This window comes from Penicillium lagena (genome assembly GCF_028827675.1).
Source record: "Penicillium lagena strain IBT 129212 chromosome Unknown utg000006l_segment0_segment0, whole genome shotgun sequence".
NCBI classification, from domain to species: Eukaryota; Fungi; Ascomycota; class Eurotiomycetes; order Eurotiales; family Aspergillaceae; genus Penicillium; species Penicillium lagena.
The window spans coordinates 841,510-853,627 of NW_026623227.1; the positions used below are offsets into that span (position 1 = coordinate 841,510).

Consider the following 12,118-nt stretch of genomic DNA (forward strand, 5'->3'; position numbering starts at 1 on the left):
TGATTGGACCGTTGTGGATGGGAAACTTATATTCTCACAAGCTAGTCAATTCTTCTTTATCTGCAGCAAGCTTATCCAGAAATATATAAATTCGAACCACTAAACCTCAAATTTTTTTAAAACTGTATGAATAGGCTAGATATAATCTAAATATCTCCAGTTATCTTCCGCTACACGAAAGCGGTACAGGAGAAATTTTGAGAGGTAGAAGGCTTTGAAATGGCCCCTTGCAATAACAGCCACATCTTATTTAGCAACGCCGAGATGATTCTTAAGGAATGGCAGGACTTGATCGAGAGCGCTCTTGACGGCCTTAGGCTCGTCGTAAAGCATATAGTGCGATACGCCGGGGACTACGACTATAGACTTCTCTTTGGAACCGGCACGGCCATGGATCTCGTGGGCATCACGGTAGGCGCCGAAGCTACCAGGGATGTCGCCAACAACAGCGATGAAAGGCCGGGTCATGAGAACTTCTGCATGGTTGAAAGCATCCCATGCGAGGGCGGCGCTATTGAATGAGAAAAGGCCGCTAGTCGCACCACATGGCGCCTTCCCGCGGTCGGTCTTGTAGTAGTCAGTCGCCTGGACTACATCGGGGTCCGTGGTCATTTTCTTGGCCTCGGCGACTGTCGAAGGGAGGTAGTTCATAACAAAGCGATCGGCACCCTGGGCCTCGAGGGTGCGCTGTTTGGCCATTTTCTCGAGTGAACCGGCTGGGTCGAAGTTGCCGAAGCCTTCCCGACTGAGACGGCCAAAGTTAACGGGCGTGATGCCAACGCAGCACTTAAGGCGGTAGTCGGTCATGGCGGCGTTGAAAGCGTAGCCGCCGCCACCGCAAATGCCAAGCACCCCAATACGCTCGGGGTCGACGTACGGGAGCGTTTGGATGTAGTCGACCACGTAGCGAAAGTCGGAGACTCGAAACTCGGGATTCTCAACGTACCGGGGCTCTCCACCCGAGGCGCCCTGGAAAGATGCGTCAAACGCGACAACCACGAAGCCTACTTCAGCCACTGCCTTGCCATAGACATTGCCCGAGGTCTGCTCTTTGCATGAGCCGATAGGGTGGGCCGACACGATAGCTGGGTACTTCTTCTTCTCGTCAAAGTTGGGTGGGAAGTGGATGTTGGCAGCGGTGTCCCACGCAATGTTTGGGATACTGACGGTTTTAATTGTTTCAGACATTGCGGCAGTCGTAAATGGTAGATGATATTGTGGTTGCGTTTTATCGGATGGGTTTTGTTTCCTAAAGACCAGTCGGACAATCCGCGCCTCTTATAGACTTAGGTGGAAAGAACCCATGACGCAGTTGGTTCCGAAGACTTTTGGACAAGCCGAAGTACTTCGGGCTAGAGCTACCGTAAAGTGGCGAATTGGGAGAGAGGATCGACCTAGTATAGTTAGTAAGCAAGCAGCCAACTCAGAGTTTCACTTCATGAAGTACATACTGTGTGACTATGCGCGTAAGAGGTCCGTCAAGTAAAGCTGTTTATCGCATGTAATATATCAACTCTGCTTAACTACCTAGTGCTCGCGACGCAATTTAGGGCGTTAACATGACTAACACAAAGCACAATAACAAAATGTGTAAATAAGATACGTGTGAATAGAGGGTCCGGGATGCTATATTCATGCTAAATTGCCAAATCAAATCCAAGATGCACAGTATGGTCATTCAACACGCTGCTCCATGAAAGATACAGAGATAAGAAAGGTGTCTCCCCCGACAGACAGACAGACACTCCAGCCGTAAAACTTTTAGATACCCTCTTTAACAACCCACTCACCGATCCATCCATCCATCCATCCAACACACCCCGATTCCCAATCCTCGCGTCATATCGTCATCGCCATAGCATCCCCATCTCCTTCCGCTCAGGCGGAAACGATCCAGCGTCCGCCCATGCGCAAAGACGAATGAAAACCCCCGTTCCCTTTACGTTCGCAACAGCAGCACAGCAACGCAAAAATAGCATAGCCAGAAACAATTCCGCTTGATCTCAAAAAATGTTTGAAAAAAAGACGTCAATAGAATAAGATTTATACATGTAAATGGAAAAATAGCAGTTCGATAATAAAAAAAAGATGTCATACCCAGCCAAGCCAAGCCACCTTCAACAGACAGACAGAAAATCACCGCCGGCCACGTCGCCCGGCCCCACCACCACCGCTGGACTGGCCCTGCACAGATTGTGCGGGGGGGTAGAATTGCGGGGAATACTGGTACAGCTGGGCTGGGTTGACAACGGGGCTGAACTGCTGCGGCGGGTAATGGGACTGGCCGAGCATGGGGTTGGAGCTCATCTGGCTCGGCGCAGCGGATAAGGGGGAGGAGGCGTGCTGTGTCTGCAAGGAGCGGAGGTTCTCAACAGAAGGCGAGCCGCCTGGGAACCCGAAGCTAGCAGCGCCCGGCATGCCGCCGTACATACCGCCTGGGGAAACACCGCGGCCTTGAGAGGCGAGGTAGGCCTGATACTGCAGCTGTTGTTGGCTGAGTGAGGCCATGGGGTCATGGCCGAAGGCGGCGCCATTGAGTCCGTTGATGCCGTTGCTGGAATATGCGTCCAGAGGCGGTGCGTTGGCTTTATCGGCGGAGATAGGCCTCGAGGGGTCTATGTTGGGAGCAAATTGTCCACTGTACTGCCTTTCCACGGGCTGTTGCGAAGGGTAGTTGGAGGCGCCATGCCGAGAGGATTGGCGATGTTGGGATTTTTCCACGGTGGACGGATGTCCTCCTGCTCCCTCGCGTCCGTGGTGGTGTTCCCGGCCACTGCTGCGCGAAGAAAGTCCAACTTCATCCATCAAACGTTTGTAGCCCTGGCTTGGGGAGACCTTCAGCTTGGTGAGCACCTTGGACACATTCTTGACCACATCAGATCGCATTGACTCGTCGAAGAATGGCGTGGTCAGGACCTTGAAAATCAAAGTAGCTCCCGAGGTTTGGTCGCTAAGGATCTTCTCTAACACCTCATCGCCGGGGCTGAAGAAGAGAGCTTTCAGGACAATGTCTCGCGCCTCCGCCTCGTTGCGTTGGTTGATCACTTTGAGGACCGTAAGGTAGGCGACCTTGTGAGTGCAGAGATGGACGAGGTGAGGAACCAATCTCGGAGCGAGAACAGTCCGGCGACGCGGGAATGTACAGGTGTCGAGGAACCAAGTCAGCAGCAGAGCCCCATTGGCATTGGTGGCCAGCTGCACACTGTGAAGGGCGATGGCAGCCGCGAGCGTCCGCTGTTGATCCTTGGTTGCGTGATGACTCTCCAGACAAGCTCGCATCGCGCGAGCACCAAAGCGGCCCTGAGAGACCTCCCACATCCGGCTCAGCATGGTCTCAAAAATAAAGTCGTTGTAAGGGGCACCGAATCGAAGGCAGCACTGCAGCACGTAATTTCCGTACTGGTCGAGGAAAAGCGGAACGGTGTATGGCCGAAGAGCATCAACAATCATCTTGATCTGGGTCGGAGTCTTGCAAACATCGATAATCTTTTGAGCAGCCCAGGTTCCGTTCTTGTGAACACCGATTTCGGCGAGGTGAGGCGCAATGTGGGTGAGCATCTGCTCCTTGGTTGATTCATTGCAGAATTCAAATAGTTTTTGAACCACTGTATTCCCAAGGTAATCGGAGGCTAGTTCTGCGATCTCGGGCAGCATCGAGGCAGCAGTCTCCTCAATCTCTTGGATAGAGCAGGCTCCGTTGTCAATTCGCTTTCGAATATCACGTAGGCGAGGCGCGTCAAACATTCTCGTCTGATTCGGTTCAGGAATGGGAGGGATTTCATCTTCATACTCCTGGAACGCAATAGCACTTTCAATGCTTGCGGTGATGTTGCGGCAGTCGTCCTCGGTAGCACCGAATTCTTGGACAATTTGCACCATCTCCGGCAACAGATCCTCAAGTGCGGCAATCTGAGGTACAACACCGAGAGCTTCAGCCTGATCAGTACTGTCGCCTGATGCGAAATTGGACTTGAAATTCGGATCCGGAGTCGGAGAAGACTGGACGCCATTCGCACCAGGTGTACCATTTGCTGAAGCGCCAGGAACCTTGGCGTATCCGATCCTCACAGGTCCAGCACCAGGGAAAATCTCCTTGCCATTCAGTAGGGACCTGGCTTGCACGGCACTCTCAATGCGTTCGAAGTTGACAAATCCACAGTTCTTGTGAGTCAGCACGCGCGTGGACTCGATCTTTCCGTACATGCCAAAGATGGCCTCTAGAGATGTCACAGTGGTCGAAACGGGGATGCTACCGATCCACAACGCTCGCGTTGGCCCATCCTGGTTATTCTCATCTGCCATCTCGCCGGCAGACCGCATGCCGATGGCAGCACCGGCGCCAAGGTGCATCATCTGAACCGCTTCAGAAAGCTCATCATATTCACCATTCTCTGCGATCTGCAGATCCGCAGCGCTGTAGCTGTTATCCAGGCGAGAAGGGGTGGCGAGGTAGTTCCGAATCGAGGAGCGTTGGGGAGGAGCTTCCAAGATGCCAGCCGTCCGAGCCCGAGGCCGAGAGACAGACGCGTGGTTGGCAAAAGCCTGAACGGCAAGGTTATGCTGATGGATTTGGGCTTGAGTGGCGGCCAGTTGAGCGGCTGTTGCGGCCGCAGACGGTGTGAGTGTACCAGAGGCCTGGGAGTAGCGGCTTTCATACTCCATATCCTCATCATCCGCGTACTTCTCCTTGGCGTTCACTGAATACGATCGGAACCGACTGTTGTTCTTCATCATTGCCAGCTCAGCTAAGAGAGGCGGTAGTGTAGAAGCTTGCTGTTGCTGTTGCTGGTGTTGGATCAGCTGTTCCATGGAAGGTCGCGCAAGGGTAGCCCTTGCTTGCTGCGGGGTCTCCGCCAGACCCAGATAATCTAGCGTCTTCACATCGGTGTCCGCAAGTCCATCTCTATAGAAAGATGCCTGACTGGGCGAGGTAGGCCCATCGGAGGACTGGATACTGGTCAACGTCGTAGCACGATCGCGACCTGTTGACCAGTTCGTGGAGAACAGAGACGGGCCAAAAGGGCCGCCCGATCCCAACAGACTGCTCCTCTGTGGCATCGAGCCAGCTCGAAGACGTGACAGCATAGCTGGATTGGGAGCCGCAGCAGAGCTGGCCACTTTGGAACCCGAATCTATTCCAGACACCCCCGGCGGGCGGAACGGGCTCGTTGAAGGCGTCGGTCGAGATGTCTGCGACATGAAGGGCTGTTGGAGATCCATCTCATTCAGGGTGCCCATCGGAGGGAATCGAGAAGGGACGGTGCCCGCCCGGGCTCGCCGACCAGTGGGGTTGATGGAGCCATTCGAGCTGGGGATTAGGTCAGGAAAGCTGTCCTGGCTGGGAGATTCGGGGATATTCTCGCGCAGTGGGGTGGAGTGACCGCTGGTCGGAGGACCCCAGATGCTGGGAGAGACGCCTTCTTGTGCCTGGATTTCGCGGGCTCTGTGGTGGGGAGCAAAATAGCAAAGCGTCAGCCAAAACCCTTCTATCATGGACAAAATCCTACCGTTTCGAGTATAGACGAGTTCCCAAATCGTGCGAAGGGGATCCAGCCCCTAGTCGTGAGCTACCGATCGATCCTGCAGAGGTGCCAAACGGTGCCTTCGTGGTCCCCGACCCAGCCAAGTCGCTGGGCGAACTGCGCCCTGTCGAGGGCTGGCTGTAGTTGAAGCTCATCTGACCTTCAGGTCGTGAGACCGGCAGCATTATTGATTATCGGCGGGTTGCCTGTCCAAAAAGGCAGTATTCTATGTTCCTTCCACTCTATGCTTTCCACACAAGGGCACCAGGGCGAAACTGACACAGCAAGCCGACTGCTCAAACGTATGATCGAAGGTGTGCCGAAGACACTATAGAAGTTCCGGGACGAATTCGAATTCCGCAGGATCCGCGGATTGGGGAGAAACGCGATCGCAGCCTGCAGGTGTGGGAGATGAAGTCAGTGGATGCTCGGACGAGGCCAGCGGTTGCCACCAGTGCCACACGCCTCCACGCAGTGTGCAGGAAGACCGTGAGACCAGGAGATAAGCGCACCAGGATCAACACGAAGGAATCGGACTCGGATGGGGAATCTCACTGGTTTCAACGCCGGTGTGTCTCTCCGGCTGGGGTCTCCCAAGCGGATCAAGCCGAGGATTCGAAAATAACGATTTCGCTTGATGTCGGAATCCAAAGAATCGCAAAATGTAAGCAGGAAAGGGAATGTCAGGTGGGCGGTGATGGGAGTGGATTGTCGGCCGGGAGTGAAGGGATCGGTCGAGGTGGCTGGAGCGACGGTTAGTTTGGTCTGCGCGGGTCCGGCAGTAGGCGACGGGTAAGGGCCACTGACCGGGAGGACGTCCACCAGGGTAGCAAGAAGAAAAAGAAGCAGAAAAAAGAAGAAAGAAGAAGAAGAAGGGTTGAAGGGAAGGGAAGAAGGGAGACGGCTACTGAAGAAGGGGATAGAGAAGACGATGTTGCGTTGGGGCTGGCCGGGATGCCCGCGGCGGATGTGGTTGGTGGATCAAACAGGGTGTAGGAGGGAGGTACCGTTCGTTCCAAGTGAACAATGATGATGATTCGGTATCGACTTCTAGTCTCGGTACTAACGATACTAATAACTAATGGAATCCCACAGCTGATCGGTCACTATCCAGAGAATAACGGCACAGCCCCCGGGTCACCCAGCCCATCAACCCAGCCAAGCTTCGTGCTGGCATGTTGATGGGAAACCGAAACAAGGCCCCGCATTCCCTGCGTCATGAAGGGCCGTCCCTGAGATGGGGGTTGTGATGCAATGAATGCAAGGGAGGCGAAGGGATGTCCTGGTTAGGTACAGTGATGGCGCATTGGGTGATGATGGCGCTGAGTAGGCGTATACTGGAGAGCCGGTAGTATACCTGAGCGTATACAGAGAGTAGTGGACTTGGGTATTGCAGAGCAGTGTCCTAGGGGAAGCAACAAGCGTGTTCGTCCGAGTCCCTGTGAACGCTGGACCAGTTGATAGATGCCTGGGGCAGCAAATACACCGCCGTCGAATTCGTGGCTGGTGCGCAACACCGCCACACTTTGATTCCCTGCAGTTCGCGCTCTCACATCTTCCTGTCGACACCTTCCCTGCTCCCCCAACACTGCCTGGGTTCGGCTCCTGCATGTTTCTGTGGAGACGAAACCCGTGCCACCATCTCAACAAAGCTTCTCTCATCTCCCTCGCGTAATCTCATCCCATCTCGCGTCTCGACCCGATCGCCACGACCGACACCTCCGATATGACAGACACCATGGACGAGGACCCCTCCTCGGGGATCCAGTCCTCCTCCGAAGAAGAGGAGCCGATCGAATCCCTCATCCGCGGCCGCGCGAAACGAAGCACCGCCGGACTACACATGTCGGCCCTTATCGACGCCGCCGCGGATGACGACCTGACACTCCTGTTTGAGGAAGTGGAAGATGACAACGAATTCGCGATGGAAGCCGGTCCCGAAGCGGGCGCCGACAAGGAAGACGACATGCTCGACTCGTCTTCCGACGATGACGACGACCAAGGGCCGGACGCGGGCAACGACTACGAAGGAGAGGAGCAGCTGCAGAAGGAAGAGCGCAAGAAGCGCAAAGCACAGAATAACCTCCGATTCCAGACCTTGCGCAAACGCGTCAAAATTGATCCCACCGCCCTCTCCTCCATGCCTGCTCCTCCGCCTCGTCCGAAGAAGAAATCCGAACGCATCTCGTGGATCCCAACGCCTGAAGACGGGCCTACGCGGTCATCCTCGCGCAGACAGACGATGCATAACAAGGAACTCACGCATGCGCGTCTGAAAGACAGCCAGGAGAAGCGGGTGCGGATCATTGCGACGATGAAGGAAGCAGAAAAGCGCAAGGCCCATCTGAAGCCCAAGGAAATGACGCAAGAAGATCATCTGGTCGAGGCGGCGCGGATAGAGCGGCTCAATAGCAAGACCGTGAATCGATGGGAGGAGGCAGAGAGGAGAAAGGCAGATGAACGACGGCTGAAGATCGAAGCCCTCCAAAACCGTCGTCTGGATGGACCCGTCATGTCGTACTGGAGTGGTCTGGCGACCTGGGTGAATGGCCGCCTCACCCGTGTGGGTAAAGTCGACGTGAAGCCCAAGCCCAGCAAAGAGGAGCTGGCTTTGAGGAAGGCAAAGAAGTTGGAGAAGGAGAGGGAAGAAATGGAGAGGGAAGAGAAGGCTGCTGCGGAACTTCGCGCGAAAGAGAGTGCTGCAAATACAACAACATTACAACCACAGCCGGAAAGCTCTGAAGCCTCAATATCCGGAACAGCTTCGATATTACCGGATACAAAGCCTCTTGACCAGCCTGCAGATACAGCAGCTCCTCCGCCGTCTGTTGAAGTACCTCCCAGCAATCCGCACGAGGAGCAACCTACGGGAGATCCGCCAGCTACAGCAACTGTGGTAGAGGAAGAAAAAGATGAAAAATTAGACAAAGAGACCCCGAAACCCACCACCGAACCCTCAGCGCAGAAGCCAGGTCCTGCGGTTGAGACTCCGGTGCGTCGTGAGCCGTCGGCATCTAGTCCAAAGTCCACCATGCCGGAACCATCCTCCGTCGAGGACGCGGATGCCATGGATATGGACCAAAGCGCGGCCCCGACTGATGCCACCAAGGATACCGTTGAGTCACAAGCACCGACAGCCGAGGAATCCAAATCCAAAACAGACGAATTGAGCACGACCACCCCAAACGGAGTGCCAAACGCGGATGCACCTGCAACCCTCGCAGCTGGGGACTCGGCTGATGCCATCCCCCTTGAGAACGCTGCCATCCAAGAACCTCCTTCTGCCGATGGCGTGAACGGCACTTCCTCGCAACCTGCGATCCCGCCACCGCCGCCCGTGGTCGAGCATACCGGGCGCACACTCACCATCCTGGAGAATTTTGACGACAGAACCGCGCACAGCAAGCAATACAACATCTACTTCAACGCGAAAAAGCCACCGCGGCTGACCAGTATGTCGCAATCGTTGTCTGTCGCTTGAATCACTACTAATGATGTTGTACAGAAATCTCGTCATCGCTGTGCGTCATCACCTCACTCCCATCGCGCTACCGGGACCCGGAGACATCGCTGCCATACGCCAATTCGTACGCGTATGGCCAGATTCGCCGCATGCTGTCGCAGGGGCATATTTGGAGTTCGATGCTAGGGTGTTTCGTGGGTCCGGCGGGCGTTGCTGCCCGCGGCGTCCCTGAGCGGTTTTTAGGCGATGGGCCGGGCACTGAGACGGGCGCGACGGTCCCCAATAATGGCGAGTCTGTGGAGCCGTCGTAATTCTTCTTCACGTCAATCGATACCCAATTTTTGAGCTTCTTCTATTCCATTCGATCATGAGCACAACAAACGTCATGATTCCTCCCCCAAAAAACTCTGTAGCCTGACATGTCATTGACTGTATGTAGACCCAAAATAAATATCCTCTCACGTCTACCCATCATAGTGGAACCCTGGGTTGAGGCCGGCGGTGGCCCTGGGTTGCGCGGCGGAAGGCGGCGGGAGGTTAAAAAAAGAATTCAAGGGCGCCGCCGTCGTGGCCCTGACGAACGCGATCTTCTTGTCGTGGATGACCATCATAACCACCATGTTCTCCGGAGTCGTTCTTCAAATCATCTACCATCCTATTCTGATTTATGAGACAATAATAATAATAATCATCATCATCATGGCGGAGATCGACAAAGTCCAGACTCTGCAGTCGTTACTTAGTGGACCAGCTCGACGTGTCAAGGATGTGTCATCGTCAAAGCAACCGGATGGGGGCGTGGGACCTGGTCCACTTTTTCGCTGAACCATTTCCGTGCTCCCAGACCGTCACGCCATTCGACAGGATGGCGTCAGGGTAACTCCCGTTCTAGACCGGGAAGGGGGGTGGTGGGGAGGGTGCTCACCGCCCCAAAATAGAATCGAGAGACAATGGCTTCGCCCAATGCGGGTCTAGACTGGCTCGTTTCTTTATAACTGTTCTGCGTGCACCACATCCGTCTTCACGGAAACACCTGTTCTTTGTTCTCTCCATCCCGACTGCACGACCACAGTTGAATGATCGCCCTTGCCGACACTCGGTCAGTCCCTCTTATCTCGCCTTTATCTCGCCTTTATCTCCTCCACTCACAGCCCACGATAACCACGGCCTTCCTTCCTGTCCCACCCGACTGACTCTTATCTCCAGCATTCTTCCTTCGAACTACATATTTACCTGCACTGGCCCGATCATCCTGTTTCAGACCATCGTCTACCCAGGGGGTCCTCGTGCTCCACAAATAGCGCAAGGTACTCACGATAAGAGATACAAAGAGCGAGGCATTTGTTCAACTCCACTCCGGCGACACCGCCAGACCACCGAAAATGACTCAACCAACTGCTCCTTCTCATCACCGCCGTTCCCCTTCCTCTTGCCATGCCATTGCCTCCAAGACCAAGTCCTCTCGCCCGGCATTGAACCGCCGAGGGACCTCGGCCGTCAACCTGTCTATCTCCAAGCTGGGCTCTGGGCACGCAAGGGGAGCGAGCAAGTCCGAAGACATCACCGAGTTTGATATGGCGGCCAGCTTTCTGAACTTCTGGTAGGTTTTCCTTTCCCCTTATCTATGCAAGGGCAACATACCATGCCGTTTGCCGTCATGGATGCACAAACCAGGATTCGGGGCCTAACTCTATCGGTAGTGCCATGTGCGAGAAGCAGATTACCGTGCCGAACAACGCTCTGCTGTACTGCAGTGAAAGGTATGTGATCGACTATATATTCCCTTGTCCACGTCTCTGTCCTTGTCGTCCAAAAGCTCATTTCTTTCCTCAGCTGCCGCCGCAAGGACTCTTGCAAGCCACTGTCTGCCTCGTGGCCCTCCATGTCCCCCACTTCCACTTCCACAACAACACCTCCCACCTCTCCCCCTCTGTCTCCTCGCACCATCGTCGCCCCCATGACTCCCACCCGAGTCCAGAGCGTCCCGTCCATCCGGATACCCAGCGACCTGCACGACACTCGGGCAGATCTCGACCCAACCGAATGGAAGCCCGTAATAACGGCCATCCATGGCCGCGGCCACAGCACGTCGTCCTCGGCGAGCCTCGCCTCCTCCGATGCGTGGCACTACCTCTCCCAGTTCCACGGCGGTAAAGAAGCAATGCTCGCCCGCCGCCCCAGCTCCAACCGCAGCACCACAAGCCTGCCCGCTCTGGTCGGCGGCGCGAGCGCGGGCCAAATGCACATGCCCGCTACCCCGTCCACGGTGGCGTCGTCATTTAGCAGCACCGCCTCGGACGATCTGGGATCCATGTACGAGTCGGCGCTGACCATGCAGCAGCGCCCCCTCCCGCCGCGCCATAAGCCGTGCTTCTCGAATGGTGCCCCTGCCACTAAGGGTGTTGAGCTCGTCGTGCCCCATATCGCTGTCGTCTCTGCGAACGGATCCATCTCCAGCCCGAACGGGTCTCTTTTCAACGGTTCTGATAGTACCGTCTGGGAAGACGGGCCGTGCGAGCAGACTTCGTCCCTGTCGGCGCCGATCACCATGAAGCGGGTCAATCGTGCTTGAATTGGACACCGATAGAAACGAACCTTTTTGCTTCCTTCTGCCTGGTCTGAGTCCTGGGCCTGGTGCCGACTCTAGCGCGCTGGGTTTCTTTTTCTTTCTTTCGGACATACTGTCCTGTGTATGCCCCTTACTACAAACACCCCTCAAGAGCGGAGGGAGATTCATGACATGATGTGATGTGACGGATTGACGGATTGCTTTGTTGTGGCGTGTCGTTTTTGTTTTCTCATGGAATAGATTTATAATACTACTCTCTTTCGTTCGGTCTTTGTCTCTCGGTTCGTGCTGAGGGTCACGGGTTGAATTATTTTTATATCTGGTTTCTGCTCGGAGGATGTGTAAACATATAGTATTATTGGGTGTAGTACAGAAGCGCTCGAAATCATATTTACCCCATGTCTCTCGGATCCACGCCTATGCCAAGACGACAATTCTTTAACGCGTTGGCTTGGGACGTCTGTTGATCTCCCTGCATCAACGAAAAATCTTCCAAATATAAATCTTCATGTTTCAATTAGCCTCATTACCAACTTGATCCTGCTGAGTGACTGCAATGAGTCT

General features: G+C 54.8%; 5 protein-coding genes across 5 annotated transcripts; 2 read left to right on the plus strand and 3 right to left on the minus strand.

Moving 5' to 3' along the window:
• Positions 1-246: 246 nt before the first annotated feature.
• On the minus strand, positions 247-1,188 carry N7510_008493 (alpha/beta hydrolase; the record flags this gene model as incomplete). The annotated part of the gene is made up of 1 exon (XM_056980418.1): positions 247-1,188. One exon carries the CDS (start codon positions 1,186-1,188, stop codon positions 247-249), a length of 942 nt encoding a protein of 313 aa, XP_056830627.1.
• A 948-nt stretch (positions 1,189-2,136) lies between these two features.
• Positions 2,137-5,707, minus strand: N7510_008494 (putative RNA binding protein Jsn1; the record flags this gene model as incomplete). The annotated part of the gene is made up of 2 exons (XM_056980419.1): positions 2,137-5,443; positions 5,508-5,707. The coding sequence occupies 2 exons, from the start codon at positions 5,705-5,707 to the stop codon at positions 2,137-2,139; spliced, it is 3,507 nt and encodes a 1,168-aa protein (XP_056830628.1).
• Positions 5,708-5,939: 232 nt separating this feature from the next.
• N7510_008495 (uncharacterized protein) lies at positions 5,940-6,699 on the minus strand (the record flags this gene model as incomplete). The annotated part of the gene is made up of 2 exons (XM_056980420.1): positions 5,940-6,324; positions 6,650-6,699. 2 exons carry the CDS (start codon positions 6,697-6,699, stop codon positions 5,940-5,942), a joined length of 435 nt encoding a protein of 144 aa, XP_056830629.1.
• A 549-nt stretch (positions 6,700-7,248) lies between these two features.
• N7510_008496 (putative signal transducer) lies at positions 7,249-9,296 on the plus strand (the record flags this gene model as incomplete). The annotated part of the gene is made up of 2 exons (XM_056980421.1): positions 7,249-8,974; positions 9,028-9,296. The coding sequence occupies 2 exons, from the start codon at positions 7,249-7,251 to the stop codon at positions 9,294-9,296; spliced, it is 1,995 nt and encodes a 664-aa protein (XP_056830630.1).
• Positions 9,297-10,367: 1,071 nt separating this feature from the next.
• Positions 10,368-11,557, plus strand: N7510_008497 (uncharacterized protein; the record flags this gene model as incomplete). Its single annotated transcript, XM_056980422.1, has 3 exons — positions 10,368-10,585; positions 10,686-10,745; positions 10,819-11,557. 3 exons carry the CDS (start codon positions 10,368-10,370, stop codon positions 11,555-11,557), a joined length of 1,017 nt encoding a protein of 338 aa, XP_056830631.1.
• Positions 11,558-12,118: the final 561 nt, after the last annotated feature.